The 23,856-nt window shown below is 31.7% G+C and overlaps 2 protein-coding genes across 2 annotated transcripts; one reads left to right on the top strand and one right to left on the bottom strand.

Annotated features, from left to right (window-relative positions):
- Positions 1-13,494: 13,494 nt before the first annotated feature.
- On the top strand, positions 13,495-18,494 carry LOC107910106 (sucrose synthase 2). The gene is given in 15 exon segments (NM_001327032.1): positions 13,495-13,603; positions 13,766-13,898; positions 14,411-14,562; positions 14,691-14,883; positions 15,098-15,216; positions 15,362-15,578; positions 15,669-15,764; positions 15,861-16,034; positions 16,216-16,332; positions 16,441-16,607; positions 16,862-17,086; positions 17,451-17,772; positions 17,855-18,099; positions 18,191-18,329; positions 18,443-18,494. Coding segments are annotated over 15 exon segments (2,430 nt in total). The 5' UTR covers positions 13,495-13,505; the 3' UTR covers positions 18,476-18,494.
- A 3,438-nt stretch (positions 18,495-21,932) lies between these two features.
- Positions 21,933-22,663, bottom strand: LOC107918199 (protein SENESCENCE-ASSOCIATED GENE 21, mitochondrial). The gene is made up of 2 exons (XM_016847735.2): positions 22,436-22,663; positions 21,933-22,351 (listed from the first exon to the last, which is right to left on the bottom strand). The coding sequence occupies exons 1-2, from the start codon at positions 22,507-22,509 to the stop codon at positions 22,129-22,131; spliced, it is 297 nt and encodes a 98-aa protein (XP_016703224.1). The 5' UTR covers positions 22,510-22,663; the 3' UTR covers positions 21,933-22,128.
- Between the last annotated feature and the right edge of the window lie 1,193 nt (positions 22,664-23,856).

Genomic DNA, 23,856 nt, shown 5'->3' with positions numbered 1-23,856 from the left:
TGTCTGAGCCATGGCTTCAATCCCTTCTGAAAAGCAAGCAATGCTTCTTCCTCAGTCACATCTGAAACTTGGAGCATGAGTTTCTTGAACTCTTGAACATACTCCCCCACTGTGCCCCGTTGCATTATCCCTTGCAACTTTGCTCGAGCTTCTTCCTTAGAAAATTTTGGGTAAAACTGTCCTTTCAACTCGCATTGGAACTCTTGCCACGTCCCAATCTCTCCTTGCCTTTTATCTGTGGTCCTGCCTTGCCACTATAAAAGCGCAATGTCAGTAAGAAACATTGAAGCAGTGTTTACCTTATTTGCATTATCCACGATGCCTTTGGCACGGAAGTAGTGTTCCATCCTCCACAAGAAATTGTCCACATCGCATGCAGACCTTGTCCCCACAAACTCTTTTGGCTTCGGGACATCCTCATTATCGAGTGCTGCATTTGCCACTCCTTTCCCCACGACTGCTCGACACAAGGCCAGCTCTCCCTCGAGCTCCTCTATTCTTGTGCTCAAAGCCCTCGTCGTGGCCATTGTTTCCTCCTTCAAAGCCATCATCATGGCCTCAAGAGCATCATTCCTTTCCGACAGCTTGTCCCTGTGTGAATTAAACAACTCGTTTACCTTATCCATGATGGAATCAAGAGACATCTTTACATAGTCTCTGGACTGCTCGTTCCAGTTTGCTATGCGATCCTCGACCCCATCGAGTGCCTCCTTTACATCCTCCATGGATCCCTCAAGTTTACCCACACGTTCCTCTACTGCTGATAATGTCTCCCTCAAAGACTTTTTCGCCCACCTTTGTTCGAACTCTTCTCTCGACATCCCAACGGTGCCTTTGAACCAACAACTCGGATATTACTTGGTTCAAACCTTGCTCGAATACCACTTGTCATGGGGATAGACCTTTCGTCTCGTAATCCGTGCGGCCTTAGGCGATCCGTTTTCTCCAAACTCGCCTAAGTCAGCCTTTAAGCCCAAAAGTGAGGATTCTTTAGAACTCCTCCAAGGCACCAATTTGTATAGCGGAAGCAATTGTGCCAAAAGAAGCTACAAGTGAACAACAGAAAGCCAAAGAAAGAATGCACACAAAGTGTTTGAGTAAATGCTCAAGAATTCTATTACTATTAAGAATTCAGCTTACAAGGGATGAGTACAAATGAGGGGGAGACTCTTTATTTATAGTTGAGCTCCCCCAAAATAAACGGTCAAGATACATTTACATCGACGGACGAGATTCACTATATCCCTTGATTTTAGGGATTTACAAGATTTGCCATATCAAATATAATCTAATCTTTACAAGATATGATTCTCTCTATCTTCTAAGATTAGTTACTAAAATTAGCCTAAGCTGCCATGTCTTCATCATCGGGTCAACCAGGCTTCAATCTGACAGGCTTCTTCAATAATTCTCTGAATTGGGCCAGTTCTCCTGGGCTAAATGTTCCCCATCTAATCGCTAGACCTCCATGAGGCGCTTCTTGTGCTATGGTCACGGGCTTTGCACTTTGGCCCGTGACACTAGGCTCAGGTCTTTAGATGGTCAAGGATAGTCGATTAGTGTATAAAATATCCTTAGATGGACAAAGACGATCTTGGAATAGACTAGGATCTAGTCCTTAGATGGACAAGGATATTTGCCAGGATCAAGTTTTTAGATTTATTATTTAATTAAATAATTAAAGTTTAAAAATAAAATTTAATTAAATAATTATGAAACATGATGAAACACACTAGGTGACGAAATACATAAAAAGATGAAAATTCTCGAGAATGATTTGTCTTCTTAGGAATGACATATTTTTCGTCTTTATTCATCTTGTGACTTTAGAAAATGTATCTCAATCATCCCATAGGAGATTCAATTGGGAATTGTCTACTCCGGGAGTGAAATCGTATCTTATGCTTTCGAGCCAACTCTAATAGGATCTTTTCATTTATTCATCTGGTCTTATCTCCGCGTCATCTTCCATGCATGGCGGTTTGTTTCTTTCTATCTCATTGTTTTGTGCCGCCTTAGTTTGCCTTAGTTCACAAGTACAAAAATCTAATGAGTTAAAATCACTGCAAAGCCCATATGAATCTTATGAGTCTTGCTAGTAGATTTGCAGGTCCAATTCTGAATCTTTAGCTGGTGGGGCTTTCCAGTAAGGATTCCATTATATCGATTGGAGTTTGTCTGTATTAAACTTGTATTCGAGATGAAATGCCTTCATTGTTGGGAGTTTGAATCTTTGATCATACATGGATTTATCATTGTTGACCTTTCTTGATTTAATGCCTATAAAATTCTTGATAAGATTTTTTCTCCAATGAAGTTGAATATTGATGTCATGGATTTCTAGAACAATGAAGGAGTTGTCTTCAGTTCAAAGGGCATTACCATCCACTGATAGTGTTTTTTGTGGGATACAGAACATTTTTCTATACCTTTCAGTTAGCTTGATTCCTAGATGTCAAAATCCTACTTTGAGGTTGAATGTCGAGAATATCTAGGATTTTGATAGGTTGGTGATAGTGTCTTCTTATTTAGCAATGAGAATTTGTCGTTTATCATAAATTCGCTGAGCGGCTAGTAGTTGATCATGAGTCTTAACTTTCTGCGCATTTGTTCTGATATCTTATTCACGTAGAATGCTTTACATGCCCAAGATGAGTCTATGGCTCCGATGAGTCCTTACCTTTGGAGTTGCGAATATTCTTCTGTGGCTAGCTTTAGTGGTCAGGATTCATGCCTAATTGACTGGCCTTTGTCAGGTTGAGCAACTCATCTTTCTTGAACAGTAAAGTGATGAAGAATTCTTTGTTCGTCCACAATAGGTTCTTGCATTTGTGGAGAAACTCTGAATAAGAGTTTTGTTGGAAATTTTTGGTTTGGAAAATGGTTTACTGTAACAGTGGAAGTTCAAAAATTTTTCTAAAATGAGTTAGTTTATAATATTTATAGCAATAAACTTTTCCTAAAAAGTACATCTGATTTGTATGATACGGATTTGAAATGTTCTCGACATTCAACAAAACAACATTCTCCACTATTCTTACACCCTAAATTGCGTCGAGTGTTGACTCGAGCAATCAAGAACCAAACACAGAACATAAATTGAATTATTACTTTTAATGGGAAAGTGATTTCTTTCTCTCTCTATAAACCAAAAAGATTGTTACTCTGAAAAATAAAATTTATGTTTAGGAATAAATCCTCTCTATTTTTCTACAAAATGACAATGTATGAATCAAGTATATTTTCCTCTACCAAAGGTGTCTATTTATAGAAAGAGATATGAGAATCCTAATTGAAAAAGAATAACATAAATAATATTTATTTAATAGAATATACTCTCCTAGTTGGACTAGGAGAGTGAGGGGTGACACATCCTAGATAACATGTAATATGAGAGGTTTTAGGCATCTCCTGTATTGGGTTCAATTATATATGCTTTTTAGACTTTTGACCTAGTACTTTATAATTTAATCCAACCCAATATTTATTTTTTATTTACCAAATAAGTATTATTTTAATTAATTAAATTAACTAAATTAATTTTCTAATTAAATAATTTTCTCAACTAAATTCTAATTCCATTAAAATCATGACAACTTTACCGTAAAAGAATCTATGAAGAAATATATTTAATTTTCATTTTCAACAGATTCATAATGACTAATTAATTTAATTCCATTTTCAAACTTAAAAATTAAATTAATTCTCAAGTGATTTGTAACCCCCCGAACCCATATTCGTCGCCGGAATAGGGTTATGGAGCATTACCAGAGTTTACTGATCAATTATAATTATTTCATATCATTTACTATTCATATCTGAATTTAAACGTATTCAATCATAAAGTCCCTTATATGGGCCCTCGAGACCCAATTTATGCATTAGAAACCAATCGGGAACTCAAAGAATTTTTCACAAAATTTCAAAATTTTTCTTAGGAGCAAGGGACACATGCCCGTGTGGCCAGACCGTGTGGCTCACACGGCCAAGTGACACGCCCGTGTCCTAGGCCGTGTAGGCATTCGATGTGAGGCACACGGCCATGTCCCAACCTGTGTCTATACCTGTGTAACTCTCTGGCTTGGGTCACACAGCCAGCCACACGCTCGTATGCTAGGCCATGTAGACAATTTAATTTTTGAAATTTAGATACAAGGGACACACGGCCAAACCACACCCCCGTGTGCATGGCCGTGTGTCATACACGACTGAGACACACGCCCGTGTCTCTGCCCGTGTGGACATAATAAGGTTATTTCCAAGCCTATTCCTCACCCAAACTTGTCTTTCACCTACATAAACACTTAAATACATTTACCAACCAATTCAAAACATTAAAACTAAGCCAATACCAAGTCTTATGCATATCATCTTATCACATATGTTCAAGTGTCCAAACTTTTCTCACCCAAACTTGTCTTCCACCTACATAAACACTTAAATACATTTACCAACCAATTCAAAACATTAAAACTAAGCCAATATCAAGTCTTATGCATATCATATTATCACATATGTTCAAGTGTCCAAACTTTTCTCACCCAAACTTGTCTTCCACCTACATAAACACTTAAATACATTTACCAACCAATTCAAAACATTAAAACTAAGCCAATACCAAGTCTTATGCATATCATATTATCACATATGTTCAAGTGTCCAAACTTACCAAATATACATATATACAAATAGACATATTTAACTAACCATACTACCTCAATCCATCCATCAATAGATTTATATACTATCCATCTATTAACCACTTTAATACACATATCAAACATGATAAGGCCTAATATAATTTTATCAAAATATGTCAAAGACTAGCCATTCCAATGGCTAGTTACAACCAAAACATTAATGTGCCAACATAGGCTAATTAACCTATACATGTCATTATATTCAAAATAAAGTTTGCCATTTTATACCAAAACAAGCTGAAGGATAGTGTGATGTTGCTCCGACCCACGTCCAAACCTTATGAGCTTTCGAGTACTATAAAATAGAGAAAATAAAACAAAGTAAGCATATAATGCTTAGTAAGTTCGTATAACGAGAAATTAACTTACCAATAATTTTCATTAAAATAAACATATAAATGACATCCAAACAATTGAGCTTAAAGCCTAAAACACACAAAATTTCACTAATCATGTTAGTAAAATAATTCACATAAATACCAAGAACATGAATGAGTTCACCATGTAATAACTTCCATATACATATGCCTTTCATATCATATTTCCATATAACTTATACATTTTCATGACAAGTGATCTCAAGTTCAGTTTAGCCATGTCAAAACTTTGCCCGTTGAATTTATTTGAAATATCGATGGATACACCGGTAGTACACCCGAATTGTACAAAACTGTAAATTCGTCAATTCATATCTGGGGTACTCATTAGAGCACATAATTAGGTAGCACTCTCTCAAGCCACATAACAGGAAGCTCATGTGAACCATGTAACAGGAAGCTTATCCGGGCTTAATAACAGGAAGCTCATAAGAGCTTAAAACAGAAAGCTCATTTGAGCTTAACGGGTAACTCCGAAGAGCTATTATCAGGAAGCTCCGGATAGCCAATTATCAGGTAGCTCAAGCGGCCATAATAGGAAGCTCATTAAGAGCCTTATATCGAGATGCTCATAAAGAGCCGCAGTATGTTCGCAATATATGCAGGATCAATACCGATCATATAATAGGACGCTCACAAAGAGTTGCAGTATGTCTGCAACACATGCAGGATCAATACCGACCGGGATGCTCGCAAGAACCATGTAACAAGATGCTCGAGAGGCTTATAACAGAACGCTCTTCCGAGCTATGGTGTGTCCACAACATATGCAGAACCACAACCAATACGGGAAATCCTGTATCTATCGAATTTCATTTATTCAAACGGGACTCATTATTTATTGGGCATAATCGGACATGTAATCAATTTCATACATAAGGCATTTATACAATTCACATATACAACATTCAATTCAAGCATATAAATATACACAATTTAGTTACACGAACTTACCTCGACACTTGTTCGTATACGAGAATCTACTAATACTAATCCAATACTTTTTCTTTTTCTTGATCTAACTCCTTATTTGATATTTTTGGATCTATATAAATGAATTTAACATTAATTTAATACATTTCATATCCAATTCAATCCAATTTACATCTTAGGCAAAAGTATCATTTTGCCCCTATACTTTTTGATTAATTTCAATTTCGTCCCTAGGCTCGGAAAATGAAATTCATGCAATTTAATCATTATTCCAAGCCTAACCAAATTTTTCATGTAACATTTACGGCCCATGTATTTCACAAAATTAAAAAATTTTCCATGAATTTTACAAATTTTTAATTTAGTCCTAAAATCACAATTTCATGAAAATTTCCTTTATAAAAGTTGTTTATCTATTAATAACCTTTCATTTTCTACCATGAATTTCAAAATTTCAGCATACTCATCCATGGCAAAAATTTTATACTTAGATAACTTTGCAAATTGATCCCTAAAATAGATATATTAGGTTATTATGATTTCGGAAATATAAAAATTACTAAAAACGTGACAAGAATACATACCTAATTGAGCCAAAATAACTTGCTTGAACTCACTTTCTCTTAGCTAGGGTTTCCATGTATTTTAATTTCGGGAATAAGATGATATTAGCTTATTTCCATCTTTAATTAATTCAATTTCCAATTTAGTCCTTTTCTTTTTCTAATTTTCTATGGATGAATCATCATAAATATCTACTAACTCTATTTAATGGTCTAATTGTCATATAATGACCTCAAATTTTGAATTCTATAGTTATTTAATCCTTTTAGCTACTAGAATTCAACTTTTTCATTTTATGCAATTTGGTCCTTTCTATAATTAAACATGTAATCGGTAAAATTTTCACAACCAAATTTTCATACTTATTTCTATCATAATGCAGACCATGCAATAATATTAAAATAATTTTTCTTTCTGACTCGGATTTGTAGTCCCAAAACGACTATTCCAAATTCACTGAAAATGGGCTGTTACATCATTTCTGTACTTAGTAAGGAAACACATTCATTTACGAATGCGGTCTATTTCTATAATTTCATCATTTACATTCATTTTTGTTCATTTGGTTCTACGTGAATTCATTTTTGGTTTGAACAAGCTAATAGAGAAATTGATTGAAAATATATAATTAAGGATAAAATAATTTATAATATATAGCTTTTCACTTAGTAATTATAAACATATTTATTCAAGAAGTCATTCCACTATAGTATCGTGACTAAGTTCTCCCTAATTATATATCATTATGAAAGCTATTCAATAAGTGCTCATCCAATGACCTTATCATAAGTGTGTTACTCTCATAGGATATCCTTAATCTCTTTTGGATAAATTCGTTCTCCCAATATGATCTTATTTTATCTCATGGTAACCATTATATCTTCCTTAATGAAAAGTCAATTACTATCAAATAATAATCAAGTCATACACCACAGAGACAAACAACCTATGGCCACGTTTATTTTTCATCTATCATGTAATGTCGATGATAGAATATCATTTACCCATTAGTTGGGCTATGAATTCCACTGTTGTGAATGATGCTACATACTGCAAAAATTGAATACCCAATGCAATAGCTTTTGGTTCTTTATCTATCTGAACTCAGGATTTTACTTACATCAAAGTATACAAATCATGCATATATAGTCCTTCATCCACTCAGGAGTAAGGTATGTCACACTATGAACATCATAAGTGAATAAATCCATAAATGGATTCAAAATATACTCTACTTGGGTCCTGTCCGATGTACTATCAGTCCAGTCAATCACATTCATGTCTCTATCTTCTAAGATTCACCCGCTCCGATGCTCAAGACAAAGCATCTCTCAATTGGACTTAATAGACGACATATTAGTTTTTCAATTGGTTTGCTCTTTTTTTTATTAGACTAAGGACATATTTAGGTTCATCTATTAATACAAATTGTCTTTCCATATTACAATCTGACCACGTAATACTGCTTAGTATTAGTTAAACGTTAGCTAACCAGTAAGTCAATATTTTCTTCCTTTTTTGCGTGTAAAAATATTGAGGGCAATATACAAAAGGTATTGATGTAATTAATTGATATTTTATTAAACTAGTTTTTTCTAAAATTATAAGTATACTTAGACAAAAATACTACACTTAGGGCACCGAATCCAACAAGTTTATGCATGAGATCGCTACTAGTCGTTGCCTTAACTCTTTAAACATTGTCTATTGTTGCATCGTGAATAAGTTCACTAATGGCTGCCATAACTTGGAATAATTCTTAAACTGTATTCTCTTTCTGTTGAACTTTTAAACCTATCTTGTTGGTCATGATATCAAAACCAACAATTAGATCTTTTTGTGGTAGGGAAGATCCAAGTATCTTTTAGGTTATCAAAAAGCTTAGGAAGAACTGGATTGTAATAGGCTTGCTCACATAATCCGTTACAAACACGTTTTCGTCTACTGTTCTAAAATACATCTTTTAGGCTTTCCAGAAGGATTTGGGTAAGACCATCAGGTAGGCAATCGTCTGGGTCATTCCCGTGTCAAAGAACATTGTAACTTCGATGGGAGGTGACCACTCGTCAAGGAATATTTCGACTAGGGTTGTTGGGCTTTTGACCAGTTGGACTAATAGGTAGTTTTGGATCTCTAAACACTCCGAGCTTGATGAATCTGTCTCTTAATCATCTGTGTGGTCTGATTCATTGTTGGAGTTGTAGGTTTGAACAACAAACAAAGATTGTGGTCCTTGTCATCATCTAATGAAAAGATCGATTCAAGATCATTGTCATTGGATAGGTTAAGACCTAATGTCATGGCTACATGCTCCAACATCTTCAACATTTTATTTTCTACTTTTGGGCAATGTTTTGCGAAGTGTCCTTTCCTTTCGCAAGTGAAACAATTTGTGGAGTTTTTGCCTGGAATGCTTTTCTTTCTTCCGTATCGAAGTTTGTGCGATTTTTTGTATTTGTTGCTTGGCTTGAACTTGTTCTTGCTCAATATCGCCCTAGGCTTGAATTTGTTCTTATTGATAAAAAAAACTCGGAGTTATATTTTAATTTTATGAATTCATCACTTGATTTAATAAAGAAGTTTATGATTTTTTTAAAAATAATTTTAATTAATTTTTTAATTAAGAAAAAGTATTTTCAACTGTTATAATTATTTTAATAAATACAAATTATAATAAACATCTTATTAGAATATAACTAAAATTACATAAAAAAAATTAAAGCCCTACAAATTTGTGAATAAAATAATCTAATATAGCTTATAATTTTTTAAATAAAAATATGAATAATTAAATATAAAAAACTACAATACTAGTCAAAGTTTTTTTTTATTTGAAGGGTATACTAGTAAAATTCTTTTTACAAATTAAAAAAATATCTTAAGTATTCATTTGATGCTTTTTGAATTCAAAGTAACGATGAATGGACTTTTTAGGGCTTGTCAAAACTTTTAATATAAAATATTTATTTTTATTAAAAGGTTCAATTAATTTCAATTATTCTCATTCTAATTATCTTTTTTTTTTTGTTTAATTTACAAGGTTTGATAAAAGAATTTACTTAAAAAATGATTTTATTTTCCTTTTTATTACTAATATTTTTCTTTTAAAATTTTACTTGTTGTAAAATACTTTAAATTTATTTATCATATCAATTATCAAATTAAATTTATATAAAATTATAAAATAATTTTAATACATTTAATTGATACTTACAATTAAACATGTGTATCACCAATTAATAAAATTAATTAATTAAATATACTAAACTGCAACACTAGTCAAAGTTTTTTTATTTGAAGGGTACCATAGAGGTGCTCATGGGTTGAGTTGGACTTAAGCATTATATTAACATACTTTATGCTTTTCCAAGTTTGGCCCTGCCCAAAATCTGTACCTAAAATTTTATCCAAACTCGCTCATATTTACAAAACACTAAACCAAACTCATTTTAGGCTCGCCCATATTATTTTTTAAATTTATTTTTAAAAAATATTTAATAATCTTATACCTTTTTTATTTATTGAAATTTTATATATGGTCATGTTAATATTATTTTAATGTTTACATTAGAGTAATATTATATATTTAGTATATGTTTATTTTTTAATGTGTCTTAAATTACATAATATATAAAAATTACATAATATTAAGTATTATAAACTTTAAACGGGTTGGGCCAGGCCGGGATTGAGTATTGAATGTTCAAGCACGAACTCGACCCATATTTTAAACGGGACTAATTTTTTATCCAAATCTATTTTCCGAACCTAATATTTTTATCCAAACCTTCTCAAATTTCGAGTAAATATTTGAACATAGACGAATAGCTCGAATAATTAACCTATCTAATTAAAATTTAAAAGAAGAGTCCAGGTAAAAGTTAAAAGAAGAGCCATCATGTGATGTCCAACAAAGATTAGCAATAATTATTGGAGTAGCTAATTTATGTTATTATTATTATATTCAATATGAGTTAATTATTTAAGACTAAAAATGATCTTACTTTAACTTTATCTATAATGGATAAGGATATGGTGGGACAAATAATAAAAAGAAGTAGACAATAGAACATCATTGGACCACCTTTTTAAAGTTCACCATTTTTTATGAATTTGCAAAGGCGTGGGCTTTGTTTTTTAGCAAATCAGTTGGCCTTCAATGGTTTCTCTAGTGTCTAGTTTCTTAAATTAATTTTAAACATTTTAATTGATTTTAAAATCAGTAGGTCCAATTAATAACATGGCAGAAGATATTCTTTTAAATAATATATAAATATCAATAAAAATATTTTTTAAAATTAAATATTTAATTAATAATAAAATTAAATATAATAATTACAAATAATTATAACAAATTTAAAAATTTATCAGAAATGAGATTTAAAATCATCAAAATTTCCAAATTTATTATTATCTCTTTTATTATTTGATTAACTCAATTAATTAAATCATTTTAAACAAAAATTAACTAATATTTATGTAATTTAAAATAAATATTATAATATGAATTTATTTTGTAATGTGACATAGTACATATTATATTATAAAAATAGTATACATATACTTTTAAGGACATATAATATATATCAATTGTTATATAATTAAACTGGGAATGTTTAATAATTATTATAACAATATGACATTACAATGTGCATTCTTCTATTAATGATGTGTAACCTAAACCTTAAACATATAATTAATTTTTGGGTAAACTATTAAAATAGTCACTTTTGTTTACCTCAAATTACATTTTAGTCACTTACGTAAACGTGTTGTAACTTTTTAATCACTGAGTCGTTAATTGTCGTTAACGTGTAACGATAAGCTGACGTGACACGTTAAATCGTCATTTCAAACAAAAATTTTAAGTTAAATTATACAATTGGTCCCCATATTTTTTCGTTTTGAGCATTTTTTTCTTTTATGTTCTTTTAACTTTCTTTTTTTCTTTATTTTCCATTCTCTTCTGCTTCTCCCTTTGTTTTCCTCCCTTCTCCCTTTGTTTTAAATTAATGTTCTTTATTTTCCATTTGTTAAAACTAGTCCCTATACTTTTAATTTTTTGAACAATTTAATTTTTAATTTTTACTTCTTTATTTTCCTTTTCTTCTTCCTCTTTAGTTTTAACAAATAGAAAACATAAAAAAATTATATTAAAATAGATGGAGAAGGGAGGAAAATAGAAGAAGTAGAAAAGAATGAAAAATAAAGAAAAAAAATGAAAGTTAAAAGAACATAAAAGAAAAAAAATTAAATTGCTCAAAACGAAAAAAATTATGGGGGCCAATTGTATAATTTAACGTAGAATTTTTGTTTGAAATGATGATTTACTGTGTCACGTCAGCTTACCATTACACCATTAACAACAATTAACGGTTCAGTGACTAAAATGTTACAACACATTAACGTAAGTGACTAAAACGTAACATTTTAGACATAAGTGACTAAAAGATAGCCTATGATAAACAAAAGTGACTATTTTGATAGTTTACTCTTAATTTTATGGTATACTATAATATATACAATATATAATTAAGGTATATTAGTTATGTATATTATGATAGCATAATTGTATATAAGGTTACATATCAAATTTTATTTGGCATGTCAACTAGAAATAACATCGCCATATGTCAAATTCTACCGAATTGGTAAAAAATCTTTCTCAAGGATCCCCTCTACTAATAAAGAATGTAAGAAAAGAGAAACAAACGAAAAAGAGTGGTTTATTTGAAATTAAGATTGGTTCGTAAAAAAGTTTTTTTTTTATGTAGGAGTGAGTCTAGTTGATGTAAGAGGATCCTAGCCTATATACAATTAATTACATATTTAAGGTTTAGATTGCATTTCGTTAATAGAAATATGCACATTGTAATATCATAATGTTATAATAATTATTTTACATTCATAATTTAATTATATAACAATTAATATATTATATGCCATTAAACATGTATGTATACAATTTTACATTATATAATATATCATAATATTTATTTTAATTATATAAATATTATTGTTTTTGTTATAAAAAATTAACTAATTGAATTGATCAAATAATAAAAGGGATAATTGTAAATCTAAAAATTTTGATGACTCTATCTTTTTGTTCACAAAAGAATAAGACTGAAGAGAAGCTATATGAGATTTAATAGAATAAGATGTTAAATGGGATATATTTTTTGATAAATTATTTTTAAACATATTTAAATTCATTATTAATGATTTAAATACTATATTAAATTTTATTATTAATTATTTGATTTAATTTTAAAAATCATGAGAATTAGCTTTGATAATAAAAGCATAGTTTTAATCGTCAAAGATGGTGTATTTAAATCCCACATTAAATAAAATTTTATATATTTTGTAATTAATGTGTCAAATTTTTAAGTAAATTTATAGATTCTAGAATTTACAAATATCCTATAGGCTCCTAATTTCAAGCACAATTTTAATATATTTTAGTGGAGTCAATTTGTCTTACTTTTATTATCTTACGTTGTTTTTGAAGAAACGTAAGGGAAATGAACCTTCTCTTCTATCCAATTTGGCATCAAATAATTATTCGTTCTATTACATTCTTACCAATAAAAATGGCAAAAATCAAACATCTGAATAATTGAGGGACTAAATAATCAAATTATCCAATTTTGTTTCAACATCATGATGCGGCAACTTGGACTTTCGCCTTCAGTACAAATGATTTCAACGTGTCGCAAATCCAATGAACAAAGAGTAAAACCATTAGCTGCGTCCGTCATCCCCTCACTGCGCTGATCTATATTATTATATATGTAACCGCAGCGATTGCCTCAAAGCTCACTCAAACTCACCGATTTCTCATAAAAACTCTTTTTCACTTTTTTTTCTTTCCAATCAATAGTAGTTCACTTCAACAGCAGTAACAGAGTAGATACGAAGTTTAACGATGGCGAATCCTAAGCTCGGTCGAAGTCCTAGCATGAGGGACCGCGTGGAGGACACGCTTTCTGCTCATCGTAACGAGCTCGTTGCTCTTCTCTCCAGGTGCGCTCTTCCGCGATTTTACAGTTCCTATCACCTTGTTCTATTTTCTTTTCCGAATTTTAAATTTTGTAGTCTCTATTTGGTTTATGGGAAAACGATGAAAAGTAAAAGGAAAGGAAAGGAAGATATGTTACTGAAGTTTAGGGTTGTGGAATTTTGAAGGTACGTGGCGCAGGGAAAAGGAATACTGCAACCGCATACTTTGATCGATGAACTGGAAAATGTTGTAGGCGACGACAAAGCTAGAGAGAAGCTAAGTGATGGTCCCTTTAGCGAAGTCCTTAAATCTGCACAGGTCATTTCCCCCCTTAATTATCGTATTAATTTTTAAGATATTGTTAGCTTTTATATATTAAAAAGGATAAACGACTTTTTTAGATGTTTATTTAATTTTCGTCCGTGATTCATGAGGCAGTAAATAAAGTATCTAATACTTTTTAAATGCTTAATTGTTTTTTCAGCTAAAATATTTTTGTACTATTTAGTTTCAGTTGAACTTTTAGGTTTTTTTTTTAATTTTTTTATTTTTAAGATTCTGTTTTCCTGAATTTACTCTAATTCAATTTACAAATGAATTTCTGGATGTGTTTTATGTTCTTTCCTTACCTCGATGCTGCGTCTTTAAAGGAGTGTACGTAAACTGAAGTTTAGTAGTAATGCTATTTAATTTTCACGCCTAACTTTCAGCCTTTGTACTAGGTAAGCTTTTAACGTCTGCCAAATGGAATATGTACGGTCTCGATTATGTTATTGTATTTAATATACTAAATTGTTGGGTTTTTCTTTTTTCTTTTTTAATAACTACAGGAGGCCATAATTCTGCCTCCATACGTGGCTATAGCAATTCGCCCAAGACCTGGTGTTTGGGAATACGTACGAGTCAATGTTCACGAACTCAGCGTGGAGCAACTGGATGTGTCCGAATATCTTCGCTTCAAAGAAGCACTTGCAGATGTGGGGTAAGCTTATTTTCTGTTCTTTGTAAGTTGCGTTTATTGTTTCTTTGAAGTCAATAGATTCAAAGTACTTGGTTATGTATGTCCTACCTCATAACTCATTGAGATTTTTCTTTTTACACATTGCGTAGGGAGGACAACCATTTTGTGCTTGAGCTTGATTTTGAGCCATTCAATGCATCCTTTCCTCGGCCCAACCGCTCTTCATCCATTGGCAATGGCGTTCAATTCCTCAACCGTCACCTGTCTTCAAACATGTTCCGTAACAAAGATTCTTTGGAGCCTTTACTTAATTTCCTGAGAGCCCACAAATATAAAGGGCATGTAAGTAATCATCAGAGGGGTTTCCTTTAAACCCCTTACCATAGTTGCAACTTCACTAGTTATGTGTTATGTTCCTTTAGATTTTAGGAAAAGAAAATTTTGCCTTGTTTTATGTGTGGTGACGCATTTACAGCTTTGGAAAGGCATATGTGGGAGTATCTATTTTGTGATGAAATTCTCATAACAAGATAAACTAATGAAGCTTTCTCTGTAGGCATTGATGTTGAATGATCGGATACAGAGTATACCCCGACTTCAAGCTGCTCTGGCTAAGGCAGAAGATCATCTTGCTAAGCTTTCATCTGATGCACCATATTCTGAGTTTGAATACGAGTGAGTTTCTATTTCTGTTCTATTTGTATATAGATTAAATACATACATATAGATTTGTTTCAAGGAGTCTATCAGCATATTGGTAGTGGCAGAGCAATAAAGTTGTTGACATCTCTGTCTGTTTTTCCTTGTTTTATGAATGCAGATTACAAGGAATGGGTTTTGAGAGAGGATGGGGAGATACTGCAGCTCATGTTCTGGAGACGATGCATCTTCTCTTGGACATCCTTCAGGCTCCTGATCCCTCTATATTAGAGACATTCCTTGGGAGAGTGCCTATGGTGTTTAATGTTGTCATTCTGTCTCCACATGGATACTTTGGGCAAGCAAATGTATTAGGTTTGCCCGACACTGGTGGTCAGGTTTGTAGTGAATCTGATATTTAACGTGTAGGATAATGTATATGTAACTATCTTCATTTAAGATCTCCATTTTTCTTATTTAATGTGTAGGTTGTTTATATACTGGACCAAGTGCGAGCCTTAGAGAATGAAATGCTTCTAAGGATAAAGAGGCAAGGACTTGATATTACTCCCAGAATTCTTATTGTAAGTATACTGACTAGATGCCGGATTGCTTTATTTTGTTTTCAACACTTATATTTTGCCTATGTAAATTTGACACATTTTTCCTTGTTGTTCAAGGTGACCAGGTTAATACCTGATGCGAAGGGAACTAATTGCAATCAGCGGCTGGAAAGAGTCAGTGGGACAGAGCATACTCATATTCTGCGAGTTCCTTTTAGGTCAGAACATGGAGTTCTTCGTAAATGGATATCAAGGTTTGATGTATGGCCTTTTCTGGAGACTTATGCGGAGGTAAATCATTTTCCCTTTCAAAGTTTCAAAGGCTATTGATTTTTTTTTTTTGAAGAGAAAATTTTCAACAATCACAACAAATTTAGGAGGACGTTTTCTATGTACTTCTCTATAGGTTCTATCTTTCTTTCTTTCTTAATCTTCTGTCATAACTTGCTTTCCTATTTGTATATCTAATCAGGACGTAGCAAGTGAAATTGCAGCAGAGTTGCAGGGTATTCCAGATTTTATTATAGGAAACTACAGTGACGGAAACCTGGTTGCATCTTTGTTGGCTTACAAAATGGGTGTCACACAGGTTTGTCCCTCCCCTGTCCCAAGTCCCTTTCCCCTCCACTCTTTGCCTTTCACTTTTGCTGAAAGCTTTGTTACTAAATCTTCAATGTGTAAATTACACTTTTTGCAGTGTACCATTGCCCATGCTTTGGAGAAAACAAAATATCCAGATTCAGATATATATTGGAAAAAGTTTGACGAGAAATATCACTTCTCTTGTCAGTTCACTGCTGACTTAATAGCCATGAATAATGCTGATTTTATTATCACCAGCACATACCAAGAGATTGCAGGAACGTAAGTTCTCTCCTTTTACTGTAGAATATACTATTTATTTACTGGACTAGTATTATTACCGTTCATTTTGGTATGGACATGCCATTATCATTATTTTATCTTAATATGTTTTAAGAACATTGTTTATCTTAATATACTTCAAGTCAGCTGCTTTCCTATAGTAGGAGATGGATCCCTTGGGTAAAATATGAGCGAAGTGTTGTTTCACTTTATATCAATTGCTTGTCACACTTTTCTTTCTTTTTTGGCTTCAGGAAGAATACTGTTGGTCAGTATGAGAGCCATACTGCTTTTACTCTTCCAGGGCTGTATCGAGTGGTTCATGGCATTGATGTTTTTGATCCGAAGTTCAATATTGTATCTCCCGGGGCAGATATGTGCATTTATTTTCCATACTCTGAAAAGGAAAAGAGACTGACGGCACTGCATGGCTCAATAGAAGAATTGTTGTTTGATCCTAAGCAGAATGATGAACACATGTGAGTTTCTTCATTCATTATTTGTTGTACCTTATACATTAATGTCTAGAAGAGCATAATCTTTGAATTAGTAACAGTTTGATCTGCTTGTTCTACCATAATGTTTTATTTGCTGAAGCACTTATAAATATTCTTTTTCCTTTTTTTTTTCTTTCTCTTTTTTCTATTTATTAAATATAATCAAGAATGTTGGTTGCCAAGAGAAGGAAGTTACATTTTGATATCTACTTTCAAGAACCTTAGTAGTTGACATCAAATTGAAACTAGACATTTTGCCTTGTTACAAAATTTTGCAGCACAAGTCTATGATGAAAGTTTCTTGTTTTGCCAAGTTTGTGATGCAAATTTCATCTTCAATGTGCAGTGGTACTTTGAGTGATCGGTCAAAGCCCTTAATCTTTTCCATGGCAAGGCTGGATCGAGTTAAAAACATGACTGGATTGGTAGAGTTGTATGCTAAGAATAACAAGCTGAGGGAATTAGCAAACCTCGTTGTTGTTGCTGGTTACATTGATGTAAAGAAGTCCAAAGACAGAGAAGAGATAGCAGAAATTGAAAAGATGCATGACCTTATGAAAGAGTATAAATTAGATGGTCAATTTCGTTGGATAGCAGCCCAAACAAATCGAGCACGCAATGGTGAGCTCTATCGCTATATAGCTGACTCAAAGGGTATATTTGTTCAGGTATGTGCTCCATAGCAATACGATTCTATCGTGTTACAACCTCCTGAGATTTCTAATAAATTAACCCCTTCTCGTTTTTCAGCCTGCATTCTACGAAGCCTTTGGACTTACGGTGGTGGAAGCCATGACATGTGGCCTTCCTACGTTTGCCACATTGCATGGTGGTCCTGCAGAGATTATCGAACATGGTATATCAGGGTTCCATATTGATCCATACCACCCTGACCAGACCGCTGAACTCCTGGCAACTTTCTTTGAACGTTGCAAGGAGGACCCAAGCCACTGGACTAAAATATCTGATGGAGGGCTTAAGAGGATTTATGAAAGGTGCGTGTTTCTTCTAATTTACATTTAGAGTTTGGACTTCCATTCTCTCTACCATCGATGCGGAGCTTAAGCAAAGGTTTTTGTACTTCAGGTATACATGGAAAATTTATTCTGAAAGGCTGATGACATTGGCTGGAGTATATGGTTTCTGGAAGTACGTTTCAAAACTCGAGAGACGTGAGACCCGAAGATATCTTGAAATGTTCTACATCCTCAAGTTCCGTGAATTGGTAAGTGGACTTTGTTCCCTCTTTTAGAGTTAATGGCCTGATGTTGGCAACTCTACTTCTGAATCTCGTTGCGGATTATAATAAAACTTAAGCATGCTTGTGTTCTTTTTCAGGTAAAATCTGTTCCCTTGGCCAGTGATGATTAAAGCTTAATCCCTGGTTGCGCTCGTAGGGTACTGGTAGTATACATACACGGTTCTGGTTGATTGCGAGGATGAACAATATAATATATAAATAAAGCAGATTAGGTCTCCTTGCTATGGAGCATTTTAATTCGGCTTTGTGTTGGAAGTAAAAAATCAAATATGTGATGGGTGTTGTAAATAAATGCAGTGTTCTGGCTTTGGACTGCCTCTTGAAATCTGGAAGATTTGTATGTAAAGCTAACAATGTACCTGTATGAGAACTGGTAAGAACTGCAATCATAAATTCGGTCTCGCTTGCTGTTATTTTTGAGAAATGGTATAATTATTATGATTTTATTACCTGAAGAAAGCAGAAATCTGCTACATAAATGAATTAGGAATGACTAATAATTATTTTTAATACCATGTATACTCTTAAGCTAAACATAACCCATTATTTACCGTATCATGTCTTCTAATATTAGTACTCATCGGTCTCAAACCTATCACTTTTTATTTCTGTTTAGAACTTGCTTCCATCAATGCCTTATCTTTTAATCTCCTCAATTTCCAGCCTGCCTTTGCAATTGAAAAAGCTTCTTCCCAAATTACTTCAGAGAACTTGCAACCCAAGTTTCCTACTCCTCAAGGCACAATTTGCCTCTTCCATCACTCTCTAGATGTAGGAAGTCAATCCTGTATGGCTAGCCACTTTGGTATACGAACCGGGAACCAAAGCAACCTACTCCATGGGACCTTTTCACTTCTTTCCCTTATCCCATACCAGATCCTAGTGACCCTTTCGTGAAATGGTATAATTATTATCCATTGAATTCGAACTCTTCTTTTTCTCTTTTGTTAAGGGACGTAAATACGTAACACCTAACAAGGATTTGCTCCCTTGTGAATGAAAAAACAAAGTTCGTCTCGCGTTTTAAGGGATTTATTTCAGATTTATTCATAGTCTAATATAACTACGGTATGCTTGAGGGTTTCGTACTCGGAAAAAAAAAGAAAGAAAAAGAATTCAAGCTGTTTTTTTTTATATAGATACTTCTGTTAGTTTGTTGGAAAATTAAAGCATAATATTTTATTTAGTCTTCCAATTTCTTTTCAAAAATTCATTTTTGTCTTTTATTTAATTTTCATCTCTTTTTTAAGTTAAAATATTTTTTTAAGAAATTGAAGGGTAAATAAATCATGGTATCAAAAATCAACCGAATTGTAAAAGTTAAATGTTTAGATTGAGACGCAACCTTTAAGGGATTACGCACGTAAGGGCCAAACCTTTCAAAATGCTTAGATAAATGCTTAACATTTGCAGCAGTGCGTAAATAAAAGTCAAATTTTTCAAAGTGCTCAAATAAAAGGCAAACCTTTTTTAAAGTATTCAAATAAGAGCTTTTTAAATGTCATATATCATGTCTCAAATTATGATTTTATTATATTCTTTTATTTTCAAGAAATATTTTATTCAATTGTCATATATTTTATTTTAAATATGTTAGAATTCACTTAAAACTTACTTAAAAAATCCTTATTAAAAATATTGTTTTAAAAGATTTAACTTGTCCTAATTTCACCATTTAGTCGATTGTAAATGTTTCTAAAAGTACTTTCATATTGGCTAAAAGAGTTATTAAGAAACTGGGGTGGGGTTATGCATTAGCTCTCAAAAGCTGTAATCTATGAGTCTAGTTTTGTGCAAAAACATTTGCAACAATTACAAACCATACGTTATTGTCATGTCAACTACAACGATTACATCCCTTCACACAACATACAAATATTAGTTATTACATTTTTGGTACATTATAAAGATATTCATCCAATTATCCAAAATTTTTATTTTAGGCACTCAAAATAAAAAAAAGGTTACAATTTAAGCACCCACCTTGCATAATTCGGTTATTTTGGCCACTCTTATTAAAATCACAAACAGTAAATTGAAGTGGCAGTTAAAAAATTGGTATAATAATAAATTTAGGCCTCAAAATTTTTATATTATATCAATTTAGTCATAATCTAAAAAAAATTAACCCCTCAAGATTTACAAATGATCTTTTTATATATATTTTTGAATTTTTTAGAATTAGGACTAAATTGAGACCATTTGTAAATTTTGAGTGTTAATTTTTTTAAAAAATTAAGACTAAATTGATATAATATGTAAAAGTTGAAGGCTAAATTTGTTACGTCATCTTGACATTTGTGATCAAAATGAGCGAACTACGTAATGTGGATATTTAAATTACAATTTTTTTTTATTTTGGGTGTCTAAAATAAAAATAATTTATAATTGGGTGACTACCTGTGTAATTCATCCTTAAATTTTATATAAATATAGAATAAACTAATATTGGAAAAGAAAATAGGAGGGTTGGCAAGTGGTGGTGTTTAATGACAGATATGTGGTAAGGGGGCATAAATGTTTGAAGTCCATTAAAAGGGAAGATTTAAATGTACACATCATTGTCGAAAAATATCATTCATATGTAGAGATGGCAACTTGTGGTTTTAATTGTGATGATATTCTTCTCATGAATGTCAACACCTTTTTGGCTCTTTCTTCCCTTCAACACACAAATGTATGTTTATGTTTACATTTTCATCACTAAGTTCTAATTTATTACAAAATCTTCATTCGATATATATATATATATTTCAATATTTCAGTATTATTTTTTCAATTAAAGTCATATTTAATTGTTTTGAACTATACAAGTGAGATATTAATTATTAATAATAAATATTGTTTTAAAATAATTAGCGTTACAATTATATACCAATTGCAATTAAAATCTATCATTATAAATAACATTCAACAAAGGGAGGTTATTACTTATTAGCATTGGTAAGTTTAAAGTGTCTCAAAAATAGTGGAATAGTTTTTCAAATAGAAAATTTCAAGTTATAGTCAGATGAGAATGACACTAAAAATAGATAGAAGATCTTTTTAATCAGATTCATTCATCATCACACATTTATTTAGTTTATTGTAATTGTTATACTATTTTTTTAAAACTCACCTTTATTCACTTTCTCTATCATTATCTAATATGAAAGCTTATTTTTTTTTATTTTATATTAATTTTGTAGTTAGTATTATAATTGGAATTTTATACAAATATTCGCTTTCGTTTTTAAAATTTTTTTTTTGAAATTTAATCTTTTAAAATATTTACATAAATTTTACCTTTATTAAAACTGTTGAAGTAATACATCTCTAATTACATTTAAACTATTCAATTTAATCAATAAGTAATATTATTTAAATTATTTTATTTAAATCAATTTAGTAAAAATTAAAAGTATAGATCGCTATTAAATGAATTTATATTTAAATTGTTTTTAATTAAATATGTTTTAATTATGATTTTTTATTATAATAATATCTGAATTGTTAAATAAGTTATTTACTTATTTGGATTATAAACTCTTAAATACCCAAAATAAATGTGAAAAAATAAAAATTAAATGAAAAAAAACTCTTAATTTATATATATATATAAAAAGGCATTCCTACAATTTATTACCATTTCGTTTACCAAGGACAAAGAAAGAAGAGATTTCAGCCATTGAACAAAAAAACCAAAAACCAAAATCTTCCCTGTGCTTGCACCACATAACATTTGAAACCAATCTCATCTCGTAACATATGCATGCATGTATATTTAGTTCTTCTTCAAGAGCGTGGCTCTGAGTTCAGCGGGGCAGATCTCATTCACAGTGTTTTCGGGTCTATAGAATCCGGTAACAGGGTCCGGAACCCAGTTAACCTTGTCTTTAGTTGCTGTTGCCATGTCTTCCCCTGTTTTCTTCAACACCGCAGCGTTTCTTGCTGCTTCCTTTACTCCGTTTGACGCTACTCCTTGTGATGTTGCAGCGTATCCCCGTCTAAAAAACAAAACCAAAAACCGTTAAATCACTGTCGCTTTCTCACTTCTTTTATAGAACTAAAATAAAATATAAATGGGGTACCTTGAGATTGCGTTAGATATTCCATCGACAACGAATGTAGAGAAAACCTTCACGTTCGAGAAAGAGCGAGCCATTTTTCTTCTCTTTTTTTTTTTTTTAATAATATAAGCTTAAAGAGAAAACTTCTTAAACGCTACTGCGGATATTTTGTTTTTGAGGTGGAAAAGGAGAAAGAAAATTCCGCAGCAGTGAAGAAGAAACCGTTCTCCAATTACCTCTCTTTCCCTCTCACTAAAAGTAGCGTTTATATAGAATGTTTAAACGGACCTCCTCAATAGCGGACCACGCTTTTGCTGCCACTTGGCACTTCTTAATCCCGGTTTTTGCTCTTGCTTTTTTTGGTTTACGTAACTTGTGTTTTTTGTATTATGGGTTAATTTCAACCTATGTCCTCGAACTATAGTTAAGGTTTTAAATTAGTCTTTAAACTTCGTTTTGATTGAGTCCTCTTAGTATCAATCTTGGTCTTTCAGACAACTTCATGATAAATGCTACTTTAAATCCGACATCAAACATTTAGACCAAATTGTAAATATGTATACCTATCGCATGAACATCTTAACTTGATGTATTGTAAAAAGTTGACATGTTAATAAAATTTAGTAAGATTATTTTTTAAAATGCACTAATTTGTTCATGTAGTACATATACACGTATTTATAATTTGATCACCAAATTTTAAATATGTTTATCATCATATTTCAATTAGCATTCAGCGCCCAAGCTAATGATTAATCTAGCAAAATGACTTGGTTGGTTCAATATTGATACTTTGAATGTTCAGTTATAGTGTTTTGAAGTTTATGACCAATTTAAAATTTAAAGTATAGTTTTCAATAGAGGTATTTAAACCCCATTTCTTGGTCCGACCCGAAAAATGAGCTTATTTTTTTTTCAAGCTCTGCTTGAATTAAGAAAAGTAAACTCGGGCCTACCCGACCCATCCATATTTAAATTTTAGATTAATTTTTATTTAAAATTAAAATTTAAAAAATACAATACATTAAATGCAGTAAAAAGAAGTTAAAATAATTTTTTTAACACATTAAAATACATTTAAAAAGTATTTATATTAAAAACACTACTATAAATATAATAAATATTTTATTATATTAAAAACACAAATAAATATCTTATTGTATTAAATATAAATTTTAAAATATTATATTTTGAGTGGTTATTTAGTTGGGTAAGTTTTTTTAGGTATTGAGCAATGGATTTAATTGTTATTGGATTAGCAATTTAATATAATATAAATATTATTTAACATATATAATTAATATAATATTATTTTATAAACATAATATTCGGGTTGAGGCAAAAAAATTATTGCCCAAGGCCCGATCCATATATAAAACGGGCCTTAAATTTTACCCAAACCCATTTTTTGGGCTGCATATCTTGTCCAAACCCTCCCAGTT

The sequence above is a fragment of the Gossypium hirsutum genome, chromosome D08, assembly GCF_007990345.1.
Source record: "Gossypium hirsutum isolate 1008001.06 chromosome D08, Gossypium_hirsutum_v2.1, whole genome shotgun sequence".
Lineage (NCBI taxonomy): Eukaryota > Viridiplantae > Streptophyta > Magnoliopsida > Malvales > Malvaceae > Gossypium > Gossypium hirsutum.
Note: the sequence above shows the minus strand (reverse complement) of the source record. Positions and strands in the feature narration are given on the sequence as shown.